At 43.7% G+C, this 25,000-nt stretch overlaps 3 protein-coding genes across 3 annotated transcripts in view; 2 read left to right on the top strand and 1 right to left on the bottom strand.

Annotated features, from left to right (window-relative positions):
- The window catches only part of cacng2b (calcium channel, voltage-dependent, gamma subunit 2b), a gene marked incomplete at its 3' end in the record, with an annotated part of 136,236 nt that overhangs the window by 34,545 nt on the left and 76,691 nt on the right, over window positions 1-25,000 (top strand). The gene's annotated exons all lie outside the window — the stretch shown is intronic.
- LOC310775328 (uncharacterized protein) lies at window positions 229-2,040 on the top strand. The gene is made up of 4 exons (XM_083635474.1): window positions 229-277; window positions 469-562; window positions 989-1,076; window positions 1,555-2,040. The coding sequence occupies exons 2-4, from the start codon at window positions 507-509 to the stop codon at window positions 1,966-1,968; spliced, it is 558 nt and encodes a 185-aa protein (XP_083491600.1). The 5' UTR covers window positions 229-277; window positions 469-506; the 3' UTR covers window positions 1,969-2,040.
- On the bottom strand, window positions 3,208-5,787 carry LOC310774920 (putative nuclease HARBI1; the record flags this gene model as incomplete). The annotated part of the gene is made up of 6 exons (XM_083635014.1): window positions 3,208-3,700; window positions 3,797-3,923; window positions 4,064-4,285; window positions 4,430-4,678; window positions 4,866-5,077; window positions 5,701-5,787. The coding sequence occupies 6 exons, from the start codon at window positions 5,785-5,787 to the stop codon at window positions 3,467-3,469; spliced, it is 1,131 nt and encodes a 376-aa protein (XP_083491140.1). The 3' UTR covers window positions 3,208-3,466.

The following is a 25,000-nucleotide window of genomic DNA, read 5'->3' as shown; positions in this document are numbered from 1 at the left end:
CCATTACTTCATTTCAGTGCGGTCAGTTGTTTGTACGGTGTCAGGAAAGTCACGTTTGAAGAATAGTAGGAAGCATCTTAGCTGACGGTGTTCTGGACAGCAGCCACTAGTTAGGTGGCTAGCGTTTTACCCGCTCCGTGCGCGCGCCTGCACCAGGAGTACAAAGAACTTCATGACCAGTGCTCTGCCATGGACAGCAACGCAGAGCCAGGTACTAGCAACATGGCTAGTCTTGCTTGCCAGCCTCCCCTCCCAGACCCTGCGTTCACCTTCAAGTGTAAGTGAAGTTCGTTTTTAACCAGCCATTACTTAAGCACACATTTGTTGGTTGAATGTGTAACGTTATCGATAAGAAATACGCTAGGTAACGTTATGCATTCATTAGCTGATGATGACGTTAGCTCCTTTGGCTTCACCTCTGCTCACTGTCTAAATAAATTACACCGTGGCAACTGATTTATTTTATAGGGACAAAACAGGATACAGCAAAGCTGATTAAGGCCAGGATGCGGCTCAAGAAGCTTTTTACAGGGGACAGGAATTCGGCTATCAATGGATGGAAGTAAGTTACACACCAACATTGAACAACACAGCTTATTATGCTCTGGCTTTTGCTGTGGGTTGATTTGGGGGGGGGGGGGTTAGCTTGATTTCACTCAAATTTAAGTAACCAAATATCCCAATCAGACGATATATAAAGATGAGTAGTCTAATCTAGATTTCACACTCACCGAGTTGTCTCCCCAGTGTAGACAGTTCTACAATTCAGTGCTAAATCAACATCAAACATCTCCCCATATGGGTCCCTGTGCCATGAAAACATTTGAGATGAACAAATCACTAATTTAAACCCCTCCATTTCATAGAGGTTCATATGCCCAGTTTTCATACCAGTGTTGCCAGGTGGGAAATATTGAATCACTGATGCTGTCACAAATGGACACAGCCCACAAATCCTGTGTGTTTTGTGTATGTGTGTGTTTTGCAGTCAACTGCTAGCTGATATTGGGCTGGAGGGGAAAGTGGACTTCAAATCTGCCCAAAAAAAATGGGACAACTTGAAGACCCAGTACAAGGTATTAATTGTTCTTGAGTGTTAGCCACAGGCCACTACTGCATTTTACTTTATGCACTGTTCTTTTTTTTTTTTTTTACTTTTTATTGACAGATTATTATACGTTCTTACATTGTATACGTTGTAGATATGTACTGCCATAGATTTTTTTTTTTTTTTTTTATAGACAAATAAAAGAAAAGACAAAACCACAACAGCCGCAACAGCAGCAACAAAACAAACAAACAAAAACAAAAAACAAAACATATAGAGCAGGGAGTCTACTTTTCATTGTACATTCATCTTGGATCCAAAAAAATAAAATCTGGCCTAATGGGTGTTATATATTGAACCCAGCATTCCCATCTTGAGGTAAATTGTTCTACTTTATGATTGATAACAGCAGTTAGTCTTTCCATCTTATATATATCCATTGTAATATTCATCCATTCTTTCACTTTAGGGCTCTTTATGCACTGTTCAATTGTCGTTTCTTCTAGAAACTGAAAGATCCACCAACCGGTAGTGGTACAGACCGCGGTGAGGGTACACCGGCCACCTGGCCTTGGTACAACCTGATGGACGAGGCCCTGGGAAAAAAACATTCAATAACGCCTGCGGTGGTGAGGGCCACGTTGCCTTTGGAGGGTGTGCCAAAGCCAGCAGCTGAACAGGAGCGAGGTGATGGAGAGGAGGAGGCAGCGGCGGCTGGAGGAGAAGGAGAGGCACGAGAGCCAGAAAGAGCACAAGAAATGGCCCCAGCCCCACAACAGAGGAAGCGGCGTCGCCTCGCCGATCTGATTGAGGAGGAGATGGAGCGTGAAAGAGAGAGGCAGGCGCAGAGGAGGAGGGATGAGGCAGAGCGAACCGACCGACTCTTCTCTATCCTAGAGAGATTTATGGATAGGCGTTGAGCATTTTCTTTCTAACTTATTTTTAGTTTAAAGGAGAATATTTAATCCAGAAGTGTTGGTACACAGGTAACCTCAGGTTTACATACAATGTACAACTTCAAATACAATAAGAGACACGGGCAGGAAAAACGCAACGCGTTTCAACCTCACTGGGTCTTCGTCAGCCTTCAGCCTGATGAAGACCCAGTGAGGTTGAAACGCGTTGCGTTTTTCCTGCCCGTGTCTCTTATTGTATTTGAAGTTGTACATTGTATGTAAACCTGAGGTTACCTGTGTACCAACACTTCTGGATTAAATATTCTCCCTAAAAAGTAACCAGTAAGCTCCTTTTTCCATTTTGATTCTATGTTGACTTTGAGCTTGCTTGCTGCCACTTTCTCTGCTCCTAGTTTAAAGGAGAACAATGCTGATTTATTTTGCACATGATCTCAGACATCTGAAAACTGCAAACAGTTTTGCAGGCATTCATTTAGGTTGACATTTATTGAGAGTTGGTCTGTGTTCATTTGTGGAGGCAGTGAAGTCATTCATGGACAAATGACATCACTCACTTGAACTCAAATTAACTTTCAAATCTGTCAAACTAAATGAATGCCTGCAAAATTGTTTAGTTTTCAGACATTTGTGAGATCATGTGCAAAATAAATCAGCATGGTTTTTCAGTGAAGTTCTCATTTGCATTTTGTTTCATAAACAATGCAGATTGATCTCACACATATCTGACAACGGTAACCAATTCTGCATGCATTTATTTAGACAGTTATTGAGAGTTGATCTGTGTTAAGTTGTGGAGGCAGTGTTGTCATTAATGACATCACTCAACTTAACTCAAAATCAACTCTCAATAACTGTCTAAATAAATGCATTCAGAATTGGTTACCGTTGTCAGATATGTGTGAGATCATGTGCAAAATAAATCAGCATTGTTTGTCAGTGAAGTTCTCTCTGTTTCATGTTGGTTGAATCAACCCAGTTTTGACTGAAATTAAATAAAATGTGATTTTTTATAAATGGTTGTTCAAGGTTACTTGTAATAAAATAAACAAAAGATTGTTTTACAAGCAAATTGTTTTATTTCAAATGTAGCAAAAATAAACTGGGTAACAGTAGAACACACTCAAACTAAAAATATTTACATTCACAGTACAACAGATTACAAAAATTCAAGAATAATTTTACAAAACAACAAAAATAATCATTTTACAACTATTATCAAATGGTACAAAAGTTGATTTGCCAAAGGGTGGTTGCCAACTCATTTGTATATAACCGGGGTAAGGGGAAATGCCACAAGACTTACTTCACATTACAGGACAGGATCCCGGACAATTGACGCCACAGACAGACTTGACAGCACAAGACACTAGACAACGTGCTCCGTTAAGACCCTGCTTGGAGGGGAACTGCCGGTGTCGGGCTTCCGGCGGACTCTAACGTTAGTCAACAGGATTCAGGAGAACATTATGGGAGAACACCCAGACGCACCATAAGCTTGAGCTCAGTGCAGTGCGTACTCATGGCCACCGACCACATCCTGGAGTGCGCTGACTTGGGTTGATAGATGGTCACGCAGGGCGTTCCCATTCATTTCCCCAGCTTGTGCCTCGCCCCCAGCCTCATCATCAGCAGGGTCTTGCCCATCTTCTTCCTCCATGATGTCACCCACTCCCAGGCAGATGTTGTGCAGTGTGGCGCATGCCATGATGACATCTGGCACAAAGGTGGAGTGTACCTTAGAGGGAAACCAAAGATTAATTCAAGGATAAGTACATAAATTATTTCTCTTTGAATTTGCTCATTTGCTGCGGTCATTCTCAGTTTAAATTACCTCCAGGGCCTGCAGGAAGATGGCTCTCCACCGGGTCTTCATCATTCCAAAGGCTCGCTCTATGATGTTGCGAGCCCTGGCGTGGTGGATGTTGAAGCGCAGCTTCTCTGCACCTCTGACAGGTCTCCTGAAAGTAGGGATGCACCAATGAACATTTTGGCCGATACGATAACCGATATTAACATTGGACCGATATGAATATGTAAAAGAAAAAAAGACTAACATCGGCCGATACGATATGATTGCCAATATATCGTGCATCCCTACCTGAAAGGAGTGATGAGGGCCAGTGGTCTCTCCAAACAGGGGTAGCCACTGTCTCCAAGGAGGAAAGTGCCAGGGGGAGGGTAGGCAGAGTGGTAGATGGGGCTTCGCCGCAGCACCCTTGCGTCATGCACTGACCCCGGTGTTCCCACGTAAATGTCAATGTATCGGCCCCTGCTGTCACACACTGCCTGGAGTTGGATTGACGTGTACAGCTTTCTGTTCCTGTACAGGGGTAAAATCAAAAACAAGAAAATATTTGTGAGCCTGTGAGGAAATGTGTACAATGCATTAAATTAAGTATTATATTAATGTAATACTGCTCTATGCCTGAAATATGGCATGGTGCCTGAGAACTTTAAGCCTTGCCTGTAGCATTGTGCGTCCTCTTCCCCAGGTGCCTTGATTCTCACATGGCAGCCGTCAATTGCCCCACGGGCATTCCTGAATGCCGGGTGCCTGGCCAGGTGAGCAAAGCCATCCCCAACTGCCCTGTGCTCCTCCTCTGTCTGTGGCAAACGGATGACACGAGGGGCCACATTGAGGAGTTCCGTCGCCATGCGGTGGACCAACAGGTGGACTGTGGAGCGGGGTATATCGAATGCTCTGGATGTCACCCTACAGGTTAGGTAGGAATGGAGATTGAGACCATTACATAATCAATACCAGTTATGTTAAAAATGTATTGTAGTCTCGTCTTTCCACCAAGTAATAGAAAAGTATCGATAGTGGTATCAATAAAGATTCAGATCTTTAAGCAGTCTCTAAAATGTAATTAATAAAAATTAACTATCCCCATTCTTACCTGTAGGAGGTACCAGCTCCTAACCAAAAGAGGAAAACTAGCACTTCCAGCTCCGGTCCCCAGCCATGGTGCCTCTGAGGGTCCATCATGCGTAGGAGGGCTGTGATGGCGTCTCGGTGGAGCCTGAAGTCTGGACGTGTGTCTCCATCATCAAAGTACAGGCGCAGCAGTGGCACATGAATGTTCAGACGGCAGTAGGTAGTCAAGTTCTCCTGTTGGGGGAGATGGGGTCACGTCATGTGTACATTTTAAAACTCTTGAAATCTGTTTAAAGTTTAAGCCATTTATGTCAACCAATCTATTTACCATATCCATACATTCATTTATTTCCTACATGTACTTATGAAAAAGGGTCAAGTGATTTTAAATTTCTATTCACCTGTTCTCTATTCATCATCGTATAGTAGTGAACATTTGACCGTCTCAATGTTAAATGTTGTGAATTACTGTAACCATTAATTGTATTAAATCCTAATACTTCAATTTAGCAATCTGTGTTCTAATTTATTAAACTGATTGATGTATGTATCTGTGCATCTGTATTTGCAAATCGTAATGAATTATGACTGCTCTAAACTATCTTGCTGGCTGGCTGAGCCAACGGGGCTAGCTGGCTATCAGTCATGTGGGGTATAGCATAGCATCTAACGCTAGTTCTGTGTCTTTGAGACATTTTAAATAATCTCTTGGTCCATTATGTTACTGCAATGGCCAACCCCTGGGCCCAAGACAATAGAGCATAATTTTACTTCACTGGAAGAACGTCACAATTATGTAGTAGACTGTCTTTTGTCCAGTCACGGAGCTAAATTTGCTAACTTCAGGCCTACTGTACCTGGTCTGGTTCGCTAGACAAAAGTGCCGCCCACCGCTTCAATCTCCCCATCCTGGCACGGTCCTCCTCGGCCTCTTCCTCCGCCATCTCCTCAAAATAATAATAAATAATAATAAAAAGAAACAGCAGTTCTTCTTCCATTACTACGAAAAACGTCTGGCCGAAAAACAACTGGTTTAGCTTAGCTTGATCTATCTTGATCTATCTATCTATCTAGCTATGTCTAGAACGTTCCAGCAGTCGCTTCTTCTTCTTCTTCTTCTTCTTCTTTCAAGTTTCCGGCAGTGTCGCGGCTACTAGGCGTGTTGCACTGCCCACTGCAGGACAAGGATAAAATGACGCTACCTTAAAGCGCCAGGACGTCTGAAACAAGTTTATTTTTCAGTCACCTATATTAAAATTGATACCTAATTAATAAAGTATCTAGTTAGGTAGCTAGGTGATAGGAAGCTCACTTGCGTTACAGACAGACCCATTGTGTAAATATGTTTTGTAAGAGTCCATATCGCCCGGCCCAATTTACAATTGAAAATCTAGCCCACTTTGTAGAAAATACCAAGATATATCATATTTCGCAATTCAGCCTAAAAATACTGAGATATGATTTTTGGTCCATATTGCCCAGCTTTACTAAGATCTTTGTTGTCGTCAGTGTTGGGGCTAGTAACGTGTTTTAGTAATGATGACCATGTTAGTTTTTCAATCATTGTAATCTGTTAATAGTTACATTACATAGAATATTTTTACTCACTGACTTTTTCATGTATACACGAGACTTTACAAAATGTTTGGTGATGGAAATTTGGTTTAAAGTCATGGAAAAGTCATGGAAATCCATTGGTCAAAATGTGTATGAACCCTGAGGGGTTAAATCGAGCATTTATGAGAGATTTCAAAAATATCGAGATATATATCGTGTATCGCGATATAGCCAAAAAATATCACGATATTCTTTAGAGGCCATATCGCCCAGCCCTAATATATATTTAGATTTCACTTTTGTGGCTAACAGTGGACCTTATTATGTAACTGTTATAAAAATGGATAGTGTGTAAACACACGCAATTGAAATAAGTATTTTTATATCTAGTATGTGTGTGTGTGTTTGTGTTCGTGTGTGTGTGTGTGTGTGTGTGTGTGTGTGTGTGTGTGTGTGTGTGTGTGTGTGTGTGTGTGTGTGTGTGTGTGTGTGTGTGTGTACAGATGTTACCCGTTTCAAAGGACCCTATTGCCGCAGCCTGTCGCGGCAGTGTTTTTCTTATAATATAATATAATATATAATTATATATAATTATAATATAATAATTTAAGTGTGTTATAAAAATGGATAGTGTGTAAACACACGCAATTGAAATAAGTATTTTTATATCTAGTATGTGTGTGTGTGTGTGTGTGCGTGCGTGTGTGTGTGTGTGTGCGTGTGTGTGTGTGTGTGTGCGTGCGTGCGCGTGCGCATGTGTGTGTTTGTGTGTGCGCGCACACGTGGGTGTGTGTGTGTGTGTGCGTGTGTGTCACATGGGAAGCTCCTACCCCATCCTCCATCACTGCGTCAGCAAAGGTCAGAGTTCAGAGGTGAAAGGTCAAACTTGTTGTCTCGTAAGGTCAATTAATACATAATGTGCAGGGACACACACACACACACACACACACACACACACACACACACACATGCATGTTTGCACAGCTATGTTAGTGAGGACACTCATTGATGTTATGTAATGCGTTCACTTGCCCCTAACCTGAACTTTAACCATAACAACTAAATGCCCTAACCCCTAACCCCTAACCCTTAACCTAAACCCAATTCTAACCTAACCCTTAAAACCAAGTCTTAACCTTCAAACAGCCCTTTGAAGGTATGTGGGAGAGTGAGGATCCGCCAAAATGTCCTCACTTTCCTAAAATGTCCACACTTCACAGGTATAAAACTCAAATTGGTCCTCACTAAGATGGCTGTACAAGAACACACACACGCACACACGCATGTGCACACACATACACACACACACACACACACACACACGCGTGTGCATGCACACACACACGCGTGTGCAACACACACACACACATACACACACACACACACACACACACACACACACACACACACAGAGTAGCATGAACTAGTGAACCCATAGCTTCCTCCACTATGATGGGCTGTGGTCCAGGATGGAGACACAGGAGGCGGCCGCTCTATAAAGCACCATCTGGCAGACTGACACCATTGATTCCCCTAACGTTAGGATGCTCGTGTGTGTTATTGGGTGAGAGTGTGTGTGTGCGCGCGCGCGTGTGTGTGTGTGTGTGTGTGTGTGTGTGTGTGTGTGTGTGTGCGCGTGTGTGTGTGTGTGTGTGTGTGGTGTAGGGGGAGGGGGTGTAGGATGGCTGAACATTTAGATCAGGGGTCGGCAACCTTTTTGATATGAAGTGCCATTTTCAATTTTGCTCGTCAATCAGTGTGCCACACCAAGATGAATGACTCGCACATCAACACATCAACGTTATTCCTTCCAAAATCATTTTTCATCTGCTTTCTGCTGCCCAGAGCCACGTGTATATAGGATATTTACGGTAGTGACCCGCTCCCTGCCTCTGATTGGTTGCCTTCCATGGCAGCAGCAGAGCAATCTAGTAAGAGAGTGGCGTCTTACTGCTCTGCTGCTGCCATGGAAGGCAACCAATCAGAGGCAGGGAGCGGGTCACTACCGTAAATATCCTAAATAACATGTCGCGCAATTGCAAATGGCTGTAAAATCGGTAATTTGAAAGGGCACCTCAACATTTCTACACAAAAGAATCTCAATTGAGCACTTATTGCTCCAGGTCCCGTGTGCCTGCCGTGGATCTACAATTCTCGATGATATAGATAGAGTCTTAAAATTCGATATATATATCGCAATGCAGAAACGTAACCTCACATATCTTGGGGGCAGAAGAACAATGAAAATGATCTCCATTTAATCCATCGTGTTGTAGGACTCATAAATGAGACGGATGGCAGTTTCACCATCTCTTCGTCCGAATGATATTACTCGCACTTTCTGTCTGTCAGGACATTTCTGAATCGTCGGTGAGAAAAGGGCAGAGCTGCTGTGGGCCGTCGTCATGCTTTCAAACCAACCACTCCAGTTGATGTTGATAGCACACTTATGACAAAAGAGAAGTAAGTCTTGCCGTAAGTCAAAGTTGTCATCATCACGTGTTATTTAACAGATAAAGAAGAACAATTATATGTGCACAGGAAGACGAAGCAGAGGCGCCGTTTTTCTTCTCCTTTTCTGACACAGAAGTTGCAGCTATACGCAAGGTCACATTTGAATCAGCTGGCATTCCCATCCCGAGTAAGGGAGGGAGTGAGCGGCTATATCAGATCTTTGCTCCGGGACACTTTGACAGGCCGCACTGGCACCCGGGGACCAAACCTGGGATCTTCATCCAGATGTACAGAGATGCTTCGTGTCACCATAGCCGCACACCTGTTGGCGTTACAAACTTCTCCAACTGACACCAGTTCTCCTGCTGACAGTCAGAAGTATTAGTGTCACCAGCTGACATCATGACAGGTAGCTCACCAGAAACAGGTGTACACTTTGAATGAGACGCTATGAACAGAGTGTAGCTATATAGCCAACTGCATCGACGGTATGTTACCCCATTGCCGCAAAAGTATTACCGCCGTGGTTTTCCATGTGTTTGCACCAGTAAAGGTCCTTACACATCAAGAGCAATGCGAATATACGGCACGAAATTGCGATGTGAGTTTTGACCCACCTGTCAATCACAGCCACAGATGTGTACACGTTGGAAGCGAATTTCTGAAAAATCGACCGCGGTTCGAAAAAATAAACACCGCAATAACGCTCAGCGAAACTTCGCCGTTGGTATGCACGGTTGCATTGACTGATATAGGTTCGGAAAATAATATTGACGTGCGAATTAATCGCACGAAAAAAACGCTCCCGATGTGTAAGGACCTTAAGAACCTTCATTTGACCAACATGTCAAAATGAAGGCTGAGAATTTCGCAGATTCCAAAGGTATTAAGGCTTTTGCACACCAAGTCCGTATTTTTCGTCCGAAATTGTCGCACGTTTCAAAAATAAATATGACCTCGTGTTGTGTCACTCACGTTTACACGCGGGCTTTCGTCTGTCATTCAAGTTTTCGGGAAACTGGTTTGATTTTCTGCGTTTTTCCCCCGCATCGGTCGAAAGCCTTTTGCGAGCTGTTTGACCCGTCTGTGTCTGTGTTTGGGGGGGAGAGAGACAGAGGAGTCCCGCTCGGCTGGAGTCCAGTCCGGGCGGCTCGCTCCACCTCACTGGCCCCCCTCTCTGCTCCCACCACAGCCAGCTTGGCGAGGTGAAGGTGAGCGAGCATGGAGCCCTGTGTGTCCAGTAGGATATGGTTTAATCCCTGACCTGCATGCCAGCTGCCTTCTCCAGTCCACACCACCGCTGCTGCAGATCAGCCGCCTGCTGCCTGTCAGTCATGTTGCAATGCGGATACAGGAGAGGACGGACATTTGTCTCGTATCGCGAATAGAACGACGGACATACTAATAAAAGGCATGGGACTCGACGTGCAAGGTTTCTGTGCGTGACGATTTTTTTCGGATGATGGATTAAAAAATAGCGCGTACGAAACAAACGGACTCTCTGTGTGTAAAGTCCTTATCCACTACGAAGAAGTCTCACTGAACTAGCAGCTGAAGAAAACAGTTACTTACTTACCTTTAAAACAGGTAACATCTGTTTTTGTTTTTTGTTTTTTTGTTGTTGTTTTTTGTCAGTCCCCATGGGGTGGGTGGGGGGGTGGGAGGGAGGGAGAGGGGAGAAAAAAAAGAAAAAGAGTTTTCATACTGTATTTTGTGACATCCATGTTTTTTTGTGAAAACTGAGAAATAAAGTGATAAAAAAACAAAAAACAGGTAACATCTGTACACACACACGCACACCACCCGATCTAGGGCGCACACACACACACACACACACACACGCACACGCACACGCACACGCACACGCACACACAGAGGTGTAGTGCTATCTAGAGAAGTGGGGGAACGCACCTATATGGGGAAAACCTGCACACGCACAGGTCCCAACAAAGCTCATCTTTGCTTGTTCTCGTGAGGTAGCCTACTGGTGGAAAAAAAAAAATTTGATGCTGAAAAAGCCAGTAGCTGTTTCAGTAGCCTATAGCTTTTATTAAACTGAGGGTTCCCCCGCACTGTAGCTAGTTAAGGTGGAATGTTTCCTTCTTCTTCAAGCCGCGAGTTGATGCCGTGTGAATAATTCAGCCCACCTGAAATATAGGACGAATGACAACGTTGCCGTTTCACTCGTTTTATTGGCTCGACATGCACACACACACTGACACACACAAAACACCCGTTGGAGAAGTATGGGAACGCCGTTCCCCCGCGTTCTACGGGCACTACCCCTATGCGCACACACACACAGACACACACAGACACACGCGCGCTCGCATGCACACACATACGGACACACACTGCTCCATCTCCATATAGTTGCCATTCTGCGACCAGAGGAAGCCGTTGTCTGAGCTCGAGATGGACCAAAATAGCTCTCTCATCTGGCTGGTGCCTGTGAGAGAGGCACCCACCTGTCATGGCACCCATCTCCCTGGCACCCAGCTGTCATGGCACCCACTGACACCCGCCCATATAGGTGTCAGGCTATGATTCATCCGCATTTTATGGTCGATGGGATGAGTTTACAATTACACGCCAGATGTGCCTGCCTCACGTTAACGGTAATGGCACAACATTACGCGGGCTATGATGAAGTCGTGTGTCTGTGTTTTATGACTGCTGCTGTGCGATAAATCGTACACGTGTGCGTGTGTGTGTGTGTGTGTGTGTGTGTGTGTGTGTGTGCGTGTGTCTGTGTGTGTGTGTGCATTGTATGCACTCACGGAGCACTTTATTAAGAACACCTGTGCACCTGCTTATTCATGCAATTATCCAATCTGGAGTGCGATGAATAAGAGCATGCAGATACGGGTCAGCAGCTTGAGTTAATGTCCACATCAAGCATCAGAATGATCTCAGTGACTTTGAGCGTGGCGTGGCTGTTGGTGCCAGACGGGCTGCTTTGACTATTTCTCCAACGGCTGAGATCCTGGGACTTTCACACACAACGTGACTCTAGAAAAACAAAATGGACGTCCAGTGATCGGCAGTTCTGTGGACGGAAACGCCTTGTTTTTTTGTCCCCCCCCCCCCCCCCCACCCAACAATATTTAATTGAAGAACACTCTCGTCATAGATTTAACCATTTATTGCATAAATGGAAATACAGTTATGTTTGGCGATGAAGGCTCCGCTCTTTACAGAAGATGCTCCTCCCTGAACCGGCCCAGCAGCATCAAGCTACGCCGAGCAGGGAGCAGGGCCGCAAAAATCCCCCCCATGGTGATAGAAGATTCCAGATGAATTTAAAGCCATAGTGAGTAAGAGAGGGAGCCTAAGCAAGACGTGGAAAACATGTTCACTTTTTGAGCCATGCAGACTCTAGCGCTAGAATACATGATTAGCCTTTGAGCCAAGCAGACGGAGCTATAAAAGGTGGAGGCTGGGGTGGTGGAGGCAAAGCATTGCCAGCAGCAGCAGTGTGAGGCAGCGTTTGTGAAGCAGATCAGAGTGAGAGAGGAGGCCGTGTTTATACGGACCGCCTTATTGTGAGAATGGCTGTGATTGGTGAATGAATGATCCAATCAGCGGCTGACAGCTGGATACAGCTGGGGCATAGCGTATGGCTTCTGTGTCTCGAATGAACTAACGCGAGGCTTCATATTTATTGATTTGGTAACAATTACAAGAAAATACAAATTCAAGTAAATTCAGGTAAAAGCCAGATCAATTCAAACTTCCCTCCCTCCCTCCCTCCCTCCCTATCCCTCCCTCCCTCCCTCGCTCCCTCTCACCACCACCTACCCCTCACCCCCCTAATCTGTCCAACTTTTCCCACCCAAAAACATCCCCCCATGGGTGTTGTTTTAGGGGCAAAGCTATTTGGCCTTCAGCGTCGCATATCTTTTTAAAGGCACAAGGCCACATGCCAGGGCACAAAGGCCATTGCTCTATCATGAAGAGCGATTTTTCTGAAATGTGTCTTAAAATGAACCAATGACACATCCTTTGCATAGGGCATGCTACATTAAACTGTGACCACTGATGCTTTTAAAGCAACTGACAGTAGCAGGCTGGTAGCAGGGCACTGCCAAGGTGGCCTCAGAGATCTCAGGGCATCACGGCCAGAGGGAGGGGCAACGGAGGCCATGGCCTCCATGTCATTCCCACCGTGCCACCCACCCCTACACGTCCAACCATAGACATACTTTCTAAAGTATCGTTTCCAGAGTATGTGCCTTTTCAAAAAGAAAGAACATTTTGGTAAATAAAAAGATGAGGTAAAACAGACATCATAATAAAACAAACATGCCAGTCAGCAACAAAACTTGCTTGCGTTTAAACGGAGCATTATGTTTGCCGACTCTGTATCCAGAAATGTTAGAAAACCCGCCCAAATCTTCTCAAATGTTTCAGGTTTACCCTTCAGGTTATATACACGACCCTTTCGTTTGGTCTGCATGATGCTAACTCATTAGTATGCATGATGCTAGCTCATTAGTATGCATGATGCTAACTCATTAGTATGCATGATGCTAGCTCATTAGTATGCATGATGCTAACTCATTAGTATGCATGATGCTAACTCATTAGTATGCATGATGCTAACTCATTAGTAGGCATGATGCTAACTCATTAGTTCAATCAGGAGAGACTAGAGACCAAAGGATGAATAAAGTGATATTTATTACAATAAAGTGAATAATTTACTACAGAAAGAATGTTGAGAATAAAGTATTGTTATTAGTCTTTGGCGGTTAGACACCGCAGGGAGATCTTGAGAGCAGCATCAGCCCAGATCAGCATCCAGATATATCCCCCTGCAGTGTCTAGATACTGGTGGTGCTGGTGATCTTCCTTCTGAGACTCATCATGATGAGACTCTTCTGACTGAAGAATGGGATAGGTCTGCGATGACCGGGAGGAGAAGGGGAGGAGGAGGGTGCGAGCCTGACAGCAGCGGTGTTTGAGAGGCTGAATGAGACAGAAACAAGCATATTTAAGGAACCCGCCTCCAAGCAATTGGCTTACGACTGGGTTGTGGAGCAACGTGATAGGCTTACACTGGAGGTGCGTAGGCTGAGAGGTGATGAGAGCAGTGATGTGACACTATGCATTGGTTAACAGAGACTGGGCGGCAACCAGCTGGTTGTTCATTGAAACCCGGAAATTGACAGCTTATTATGATCTTGTGAGTAGATTGAAGAGTGGAGATATAAAGTGAATTAAGGAAGTGTAAAAGATATTATAGTCTTCCTGCTTGAACTTACGTTGAGAACTACATTAGGCATGATGCTAACTCATTAGTCCATCTATTCAATGTGGGTGGTTGTTCATCTTTCCAGTGCATAGCTAAGCTAGCATTTGTTGGCTGTGACCAGGGCAATTCTAATACATTTGAGTGTATTATACTTATTGGCCTTTATTATAGATGTATCACCCACTAGTGTCACTCGTGGTTCACTGGTTATAACTACACCTGTAATGCCTCCTGTCAGTTATAACTACACCTGTAATGCCTCCTGTCAGTTATAACTACACCTGTAATGCCTCCTGTCAGTTATAACTACACCTGTAATGCCTCCTGTCAGTTATAACTACACCTGTAATGCCTCCTGTCAGTTATAACTACACCTGTAATGCCTCCTGTCGGAAACGCCTTGTTGTATGAGAGAGAGGTCATGAGGACAATGGCCAGCCTGGTTGGAGCTGACAGCAACGGCGACAGTAACTCAGATAACCTCTTCACGACTTTACGACTGTCGTGAGCAGAAAAGCATCCCAGAATGCAACACGTGGAACCTTGAGACGATGGCACTTTGGTAGCCTGGTTGTCACTGAGCTGAAAGCTGATACCTACCTATGATATATGGTGTTCCTAATAAAGTGCTCAGTGAGTGTATGTGTGTGTATGTGTGCTTGTAGAGCCGTGTATAAATGCGTGTATGTGTGTGTGTGTGTGTCTCCTCTTTGATTTTCACAGTGCATCTGTTTACCGTTATATATATTTGTATTACATGTTCACTACATGTTTTCTTCACGCTTGATCACAGACTTTAGATTCCACTTTCTTACACAGTGACTTACACCATTCAAAGCATGCAGCCTATTTACAATAAGCTTGGAATTCCAGGTACTGTACTGGGTTGTCATGTGGTTATTTTGCTGATAAAACAAAAGGTTATTTTCCCAGAAGGTCCTTAAAGCACAAAGTCTGGCCATTTTCGCATCAATTTCTTCACTGTAGAGCGAATTACAATGATGAACCAATGGACATATACTATAGTATATGTCATGTAGGTTGTGTCTGTAATGCAAGGAAGCTTAATACCTAACTAGATTATTGTTTAATTAGGTATCTCATTTTAATATAGGTGATTAAAAAATAACTTGTTTCAGACGTCCTCATTCTTGAAGGTAGCATCGCACGCGACAGGTCGCACTGGTGCTGTTTCCATTGAATATAGACAGACGTTTTCTGACCAAGCTTGATGAAGTTGTTTCCCAAAGCATTTGGCAATAAATTAGTATAAAACTGCATGGCTGATGGCTGTTTTCTCTAACGTTATTATAATCCAAACAGGTCGAGCTTCACAGGCGAACGTTTCATTGTTTTTACACTTTTAATTTGAAGGCGAAAAAGGGAAATGGTACGTGTGAAATGATAGAATTAACAGACGAGTGTCAATTCAATCTACTCAAACCATTTCCCGTTTCGGCCTTCAAATTAAAAGTGTGTAACCAAGCTAACTTGGAACGTTGCATTTGACAAACACATTGGTAACGTTAGTTAAGCAATGACAGCTTGTCATAAAGCACAGTTAAAATGAACTCCACTTACACTTGAAGGTCTGCCATGCTGCTCCTCCTGGCTGTACAGTGTAATCCTACTTTGGTGCACGCGGAGCGGGTTTTCTAAACTAACGTTAACATTAGCTAGCAACCTAACTAGCCGGCTGCTGTCCACAACAGAGTGAGGTAAGATGCTTCCTACTAATGTTCAAAAGTGACTTTCCTGACACTGTACAAACATCTGACTGCACTGAAATTAAGTAAAGGTTGACGTTATTGACTATTCCAGAATAAAAATGAAAAGAAAGTGACAGATGTTTGTTATTTAGCCAATGTTGTTTCACTTTTTTCTGATGCGGTTGGCTTTGTGGGCGTCGCCATTAGGGGCTCGCTCGGGCTCGCTTCGTTCTTCTTCGTCGGTTGCAAGGGTCGCAAGGTATCATGGGATACCCTAACCCACCAAAGTGTGCGTGGTATGGTTCCTCGAAAATTATCCATAACCAGGTACCTAGAAAGGTTGCAAATTCAGTGAACTTATGTATCAAACTGGTTTCAGACAGCCTAATTACAACTTCTTACCTAGAAATGCCACCTATAAAGCTCGTTCACTTAAGAATCAGACAGGCCCATAGTATATGGTATATATGATATATATTTAAGCAATATAGCATGAGAGCCAGTGTGTTGCGGCCTCGTGGGATAACAGCTTATCAGCGGGATATATGCCACAACACCACGCAGCTCGAGTGCTATATTGCTTTTATAAAACGGTTTCCAAGTATGATAATATAATAATAATAATAATACTATAAGTCCGACTGGCATGGTATTCTGATAGAGTCAGTTGAAACACTACTGTAAGGCGGGACCGCAAGAACGTGCGGGTGATTTGATTGGATCGTTCTGGAGACTGAAGTTGACATTGGCCAATCCTGGCGCTTGCTGAGAAGCTGAGAGCTTTCTGGAAAGCCCGACAGGCAGCTTGAGCGCAGCGCTGCATTCTCAGCGCTGGCTGAGAAGCTGAGTGCTTTCTGCAAAGCCCGACACCAACTAACGTTACGGGGTTAAATGCGGGGTTAACAGCCTTTTTTTTTGCAAAGAAGACATTAGCCCGCGTCTATTCACCTTATTCTTTGCCCACACATGGACGCTTCCGCATTACGTCATTTCGTAATAGTATTTCCGTTTTGACTTGCCAAAAACCCCGCAGGCAAAATGGCCGCGCACACTCCGCTCCTAAAGTGGCAAAATTACTCCCCCATAAACTAACATATCTTGGCCAATACGTATGTAACATACAAAATAAAACAACCCGTAATATCTTAATTTTATGTAGAATGCAGAGGACATGTAACTGTTTAGTTAAACTTGCATTCCAGGAATATTGTGCTCTTAAGATGACGTTAGTGGAGTCGAGGCTGTTGCGTCCTGAAACCCACATAGGTTGCGTGCGATTCGAGGCGTAACCTATGTGCATTTTAGCGTAACCTATGTGCGATTCGAAATAACGCATCCGAGATAGAAACGTTATGAATATAGCCACATTATAAACAACAAACTAACGCTGGTGATCCGTATGGAAACAGTGTTACTCGAAATGGTTAAAAGTTATATCAATTTGGTCATTCAGTGGCATTTTACTGCCATATAACATAACTAACTAGTGGCTAATATTAGCCACAGAAGGCAACTAGCACTGAACCGGAAGAACAAATACGTTTGCGTTGAACGCGGAAGAGAGAAAAAGTGGGCGTGGTGAATAAGGTGAATTCTTGTACAAAACATAATTTTCTGCGAAGTATTAGTAAAGTTATAAGCGAAGATCGATTCACAAGGATCTGACAGCTGTCTCCGCCATTTGTTTTTTTTTAGGTAACCAAAGGCTTTTAGTAAGAGAGTTGCCATGGCAACCAATAACCCATGCCATGGGTTATTGGAGTGGGTTATTGGATTTATACAATGGCTGTGAACCAATCAGATTGCTTGATTTGAGAGAGCCGTTTTATAAAAAAAAAATATATATATATATATATATATATATATATATATATATATATATATATATGTATATATATATATATATATACCGTATATATATATATATATATATATATATATATATATATATATATATATATATATATATATATATATATATATATATATACTATATAGTGTGTAGCTCTAACAGTGTAAGACGGTATGGGTACAAATCTCATGTTAGAGTGGCGCACGAGCATGTGTGTGTGTGTGTGTGTGTGTGCGTGCGTGCGTGCGTGTGGCTGTGTGTGTGCGTGCGTGTGAGGCTGTGCCTGCACTGCCTCCCTCGGCTGTCAATGTTCATGTCACTTGTGCTTCTGAGATAAACCTGCACAGTACCACCTTAGCCAATTAAAACATGCGTTATGTTATTCTTCACGTCATTCAAATGTGCCCCTCTCCCCTTAAAGCGTGACAGCAATCTATGAATGTACAGCAGCAGCTTTAGCAGTAAATTCTTTTCTATTCTCTCAAAATAACTCTCTCATCTCACGGCCTCTCATGTTTGTATCTGTCACAGTGTCTCTAATATCTCTCCCTGAGAGCATAGTGACAGGCACACGCTTGCTCTCCCTGGGTTGCCAGGTCTGCCCATGGCGGCCTGTTTCCGCAGCCAGCTTATGAGCGCCGAGCCTGGACACTATCTTGCTAGCCAAGGAAACAAAGGCGAAGGGCATCCGGGTAGATTCCCTGCCTACCAACACGAGGGTCGCAGGTTCGTAACCACGTGTTACCTCCAGCTTGGCCGGAGGCACGATTGACTCTGCTTGAGGGTGGGAAGCCGGATCGGGGGTATGTGTCCTGGTCGCTGCACTAGCGCCTCCCCTGGTCAGTCGGGGGGCGCCTGGTCGGGGTGGAAGGGAACCGGTGGGAATAGCGTGATCCTCCCACGTGCTACCTCCTACCGGGGTAGCTCCCCCTGTCAGGTGAAAAGAAGCGGCCGGCAACTGCGCATGTGTCGGAGGAAGCATGGTGCTAGTCTTGGCTCTCCCCAGATCGGCCGAGGGTGGAGCAGTGACCAGGGCAGCCAATAGATCCCCAAGCATAATTGGGGAGAAAATCCGGGGGAAAAAAAGGAAACGAAGGCGAACGTTAACTACAGCGGCCAATCTCACAGCGAGAAGGTCCCGGGTTCGAACCCCGGTCTGCGACAGGTCCTTTCAGTGTGGAGTTTGCATGTTCTCCCCATGTTCGTGAGGGTTTCCTCCCACCATCACAGACATGTATGTTAGGGTTAATACTCCTCGTTGATCTTGAATAAACGTCATTACAATTAAAGAAATGCATATGGATCCGGAGGGCCCTATCTTCCCACTGGCCTTAGGCGCTCTCTCTCACACGTCAGACAGGCACAATGACCGATGAAAAAAATGTTGTTATACCGTAGTTTTGAGCCCCTGTCATTCACAGGCTGTTGCATCATCCTACCTGTGCAGTGGGGGAGAAGAAAAGGTAGCGAGAGAAAACGATATCATTCTGCCCTTTCACCAATCTAATCTCATCATGACATCCAGGGATAGGCTATATTTTTCTAGCCGAAGCGTTTAGAACATTCTTTTCACTTTGATCTTGCTATAGTGTAGCGTATTTACATGCTTGCTGTATTTAAACTGCAGTGAGATTGGTTTGAGAAGCATAATAATATGGAATAATATATATGAGAGTTCATTTGCAAAAACAGGTATCTCCGTTTGTATTTTTTATGGTTTCAAATTAGATATTGATGTATTTATATTGTAATGTATTTATTTTTGGTAAATTTTTACTATCAATCACAACTAAAACATATTCATCTGGTAATTTTCACATAAATTACCTAAGAAATGTGTTGTATGTGCAGTCCAGGGAGTATCAAACAGGTGTTGTTTATTCATTTTAAGAATGGCGTTTACCTGTTTTTGCAAATGAACTCTTCAGTATGGAGACAGATGGGGATGAAAGAGGGAGGGGTGGATCTCAGAGCGCTTTGGTCAGGCTTTTCTGACCGGATTGGATCGCTCCGTGGAACATGAAAGGGACATTGTGATTTGTTTACTGCACTTCTCCAATGAGCACGTTGTGAATAATTCTATGCTTAAAAGGCGTGGTTATAATGCTTAAGGCCGTGTGTAGCGCCGACACGAAAATAGGGAGTGCGCCGGTCCACGCCCACTAATATAGGCTGCGCCTGGCGCTGAGCGCTAACACAAGGCCAGTGGGACGATAGGGACCGGAGTGTGCGACACTTTTTTCAACTTAGGGTTAATGCTCCTGTCAGTGTGTGTGAGGCACTGGCAATTTTAACTGGAGTTCCAAGGGACAGCAGTTGAGAATTGGCCATCTGGCTAACACTGGCGCATTTACAGTAATGTTCATTAATGTGCATTGTCCCTCAAATGAATACAAAATAAATAAGTAACAAGTTACCGTAAATTCCGGACTATAAGCCGCACCTTTTTTCCCGTCTTTTGGGCTTTTTTGGCCCCTGCGGCTTATATAACGGTGCGGCTTATCTATGGATTTAAAAAAAAAAAAAAAAAAAAAAAAAAATCTCTCTTTTTTAGCACTCTTTCTAACTATAAAGCCACTTCTGTTTTAATTTCCTCTCTTGCCCTCTTTTCACCACACTGTATGACACGGTATGACACTGTATGACACTGTATGACACTGTATGACACTGTGTGCACTGTAAATAACAACACAGGTGGTGTTGTGTTATGTTGTTTTGTTGAAATGTTAATAAATGGGAGCATTACATATGGTAATTAAACATTAAAACACACAAAAAAAAAAAAAAAAAAAAAAACATTAAAAGACCCGCGGCTTATAGTCCGGTGCGGCTTATATAAGAAAAAAATAGTCAACTTTGAAGGTGCGGCTTATACACCGGTGCACCTTATAGTCCGGAATTTACGGTACATATTGGGACTTTATTATGATATTTTAGTGTCTGCTTTTCAGCATAGCAGGGGACTGGAGTGTTTTGAGAATAAGAGAGCAGTGTCCACATATAGCAGGTTATGGTGAATACTGTGCCCATACAGTGCTCTACATTCCCACATTTTACTGTCCTTGAAGGCACACTGGCTGCTCCCGGCTACAAATCACGTAAAATACATCAGTATGGCAGAGTGCACGCTTCGCCGAGCTCCGTGACCAGCCCAGCAGCCCCGGCCTCTGAGTTCATGAGTTTTACAAGATGGAGGGTGTTAGGTGGATTTGAGCGTTTGATATAGAGTCAGGCAAGATTTCTAGTCTGTGCTAAACTAAACTGACTGGCTGGATGTAACTTCATATTTACTGTGAGCGTGGTATTGATCTGCGAGAAAGCCAATGTATTGCCCTAAATGTTGAACTACTCCTTTAAAAAAATAGAAATTGTTTTTAAAACCTGGCCCACATTGTTGTAGTTTTCTATTTTCTGTAGTTCGTAATGGTTTGCTAACATTATGATGACATGGCGAAAGCACAGATGATTGGATTGTAAACCAAATCTATTTGAAAAAGGATTCCTATCATTTGTATTTGGTTTCATGACATAATTTTGGTGTATGCCTTGTAAGCCCCTATATGGGCTGAGCTATTGATGTAAGATACTATGATATCAGAATACAGATCTCCATCTGGGTATTTTTTTCTCATTGTTGAGCATAATTTAGTCCATCTAAATGTCAATATATTTGAACACTATTTTCCAGTATAACGTTATGATGGACAATTTGAGAATTTATCAACAGTCATGAAAGTCTGCAATGAAGTCTCGTCGCGGTTGCAGCCGTGCCAGCGGTACCAAAATGCGATGTGTTATCTTCGTAAATCGAAGATCACAACAACAAAATCTCAGTTTGAAGTTACAATTAGGCGTGAGTTCTCCTGAACGTTTAATCGTGGGGTGAAGGCAAAATTGAGGTTAATAAACACGTTTTTTGGTTGCGGTTTTGCTTATCCAGAAAATGACGAGACAACCCAACGTGCGCATCAGGCACACAACACTCTAGCCCTGTTCGAAACCGGGCGGGCCCTATTAGAAATAGTGCACTATAGCGTGTTGGCCATTTTGTACTAGTGTCCAAATTCTCAACAGTTAATTTGATTCACTATATAGTCCACTATAAGATGCCCACTAATGCACTGCAATTTCTAATGAACAGAGAATGTACCCTACATTTTCTCCCATATACCACAATGCAATGCTGTCGTGTTTTAACAAAGGAGAAGAAGAGTGAGGTCATTTCTGAAACTTGTAGTTCACTATCCACCTTATTTTTGAATGCCCCAATGTAAAAAATAATTGTGCGTACAAGGTCCGGTTTAACGTGACTATTGCTGCAGCTTGCCATTTCCTAATGTATTCTACTTGATTTGAAAAGATGGCTGCCTACACTCAGTCTCTTGTACCCTGGCTGAATTGAACATAACTTGGTCAATAAGTATGTAACATACAAAATAAAACAACCCGTAATATCTTAATTTTATGTAGAATGCAGAGGACATGTAACTGTTTAGTTAAACTTGCATTCCAGGAATATTGTGCTCTTAAGATGACGTTAGTGGCTCGAGTCTGTTTCGTCCTGAAACCCACACGCTTTGCGGTGGTGGTTTTAGCGTAACCTATGTGGGATTCGAGGCGTAAAGTATGTGCGTTTTAGCGTAACTTATGTGGGATTCGAGGCGTAACCTATGTGGGGTTTGGCGTAACCTATGTGCGATTCGAAATAACGCATCCGAGATAGAAAACGTTATGAATATAGCCACGTTATAAACAACAAACTAACGCCGGTGATCCGTATGGAAACAGTGTTAATATTAGCCACAGCAGGCGATTACCCATGAATGCACTGCGCTCTTAAAGGGATATTTATCGACGAGATTTTTGCCAAGCTGGACCTGATTAGTGATTTGCTCCGTTCGCCCAGACGGGTGTCAAGCTGTCAGCAACAAGGCTGGGAGGATCACACCGGAAGAAGCACCCATCAGCAGATCAGGCAAAAATGGCCGCCAAAAATAAGGTGGATATGATCAACATACATGAACCATTCCAAACACGGCTTCTGTGTGACGCAGGACGTAAGGCTCTGCCCCCGGGTGAAATGGTGTGTTTTTAGGGAGTCCCTTAATACATTAATGGGAAACCTGTAATTATCATATCAGATTCCGTATCCACTCTCTCCTCACATATGCACAATTAAAAACGCCGTTCATATATGTAGTTCTTTAACTTGTTTTTTTTTTACGCTATTTATCTTGTTGAAGGGGGACTTACCCCCCCCCATGTAACTGGTTCGTTAAACTCGCATTCCAGGAATATTGTATTTACCGCACTGCTCTAAAGATAACGTAACTGGCTCGTGCCTCAGGGAGCCTGTTCGTCCTGGAACCCGCTCGCTCGATTTGGGGGTGGAACACGCCAGGATTGGCCAACGCCAGTGCCCAGAACTGTCAAATCAAATCATCGACAGAGACCCTATGACCTGCCTCCCAATCCCCTTTTCTTTTTTTTCATGACAGTGTATCAACGTGGCTATATTTATAATATAGCCACGTTATAAACAACTAGCCAAAGCTGATGGGTCCGTATGGAAATGGTTTTGCCCGAAATGGTTAAAAGTTATATCACTTTGGTCATTCAGTGGCGTTTTACTGCCATGTAACATAACTAACTAGCCGCTAATATTAGCCACAGTAGGCGATTACCCATGATGCACTGCACTGGGCTCGCGCTAAAAACGGGTCCATTGGAGTGAATGGAGATGATGGCTCTGGCGTGAACTACAGTAATGATCACATGAAGAAAATATTTTTCACATGAGCGGGGAAGGCGGGAGTTGGCCGTGACGTAGGATGCAACCACATTTTGGGCATTTTGAAGGGCAAAAAAAAAGCAGGTTTTAAACACGATTTCAGACGGACAAGCCCGTCTTTTATTGTCACACGAACACTTCAACACATGCATGCGGCCACAAACACACACTCGTGCTGACGGTGGCCGGTGAAATTTGTCCTCTGCCTTTGACCCATCCAGGCTTGTCCTTTCCTCCAGGGGGCAGGCCAGGAGCAGTGGTCGCTTTTTCTTTCCAGCGCCCGGGGACCAACTTCAGATGTTGTCGTCACTGGTCGGATGACGATCTGCATGTTTTTAGTGGGGGGTTATGTACGGAGGAACCCCCTGGGGAGCACGGGGAGAACATGCACACTCCACACAGAAAGGCCCTTTCGACGAGATAGCCCACCTGGGCAGTAGGCACTGAAGATATGGGGGGGTCACAACTCCAGCGCCCACAGCGTCCCAGGCGAGAATCGAACTCAGGACCTTCTAGCTGTGAGGCGACAGCGTTACCGACTGCGCCACCGTTTGAACCCATAGAGGGCACTTAGGCAGCTGAAAATGATCAAGATTGTAGAATATTATAAATTTGGTCTCAAATTTTGACCAGAATTCTTCACACACCACCCCAAAAGCCATATATATTGGTTAAAAGCTGAAAAAAAGTATTTTGGGTAGGGATGTCCGATATTATCGGCCTACCGATATTATCGGCCGATATTAGCATAAAAAATCGATATCGGAAAATATCGGTATCGGTTTTCATGCCCATATTTTATTTTATTTATTTTTTTTAATACAGGGGGAGTCTCACTGAGAGCAATGCTCTCTTTTTCAGGAGCGCCCTGTTCACATTCACACACACATTCATACCTGGAAGCTGACCAGTACAACCACAGTCTGATCTGTTGGCCACTGAGCAGCTCCACTGGAGCGGTTGGGGTTAAGGGCCTTGCTCAAGGGCACCTCAGTGGTGGTAATGAGGGAGGGGCAAGCGCTGCCTTTTCACTTTCCCCACCCAGATTTATCCTGCCGGTCCCGGGGATTGAACCGACGACCTTCTGTTCACAAGCTCGCTTCTCTAACACTTACAACTTTAACACAACATGCATATTATATATTAAACTCTTCAGCTACATTAAGCTACATTATGTAACTTGTTACGTGAAATTTTGGTGGAAAAAAAGCCACTTATATCGGTATCGGTTGATATCGGTTGATATCGGTATCGGAAATTAAGAGTTGGACATTATCGGATATCGGATATCGGTAAAAAAGCCAATATCGAACATCCCTAATTTTGGGGGTTAGTTACACTTTAAAGTAAATAATACTCATTACATTACACATCACTCGAACCCTGATATTGACATTCCAGAAGAGCCAGTGGACAGAAATCTATCCGTCAGTAATTCTGCCTGTTTTCTGCTGCAGCTACGGGCATACGATACACGTGCCATGGGCCTGTACAGTGTCTGTGCACAGAGCACCAACAAGCACCTAATGATTAGGTC

The sequence above is a fragment of the Poromitra crassiceps genome (genome assembly GCF_964638095.1).
Source record: "Poromitra crassiceps genome assembly, chromosome: 4".
NCBI lineage: Eukaryota > Metazoa > Chordata > Actinopteri > Beryciformes > Melamphaidae > Poromitra > Poromitra crassiceps.
Note: the sequence above shows the minus strand (reverse complement) of the source record. Positions and strands in the feature narration are given on the sequence as shown.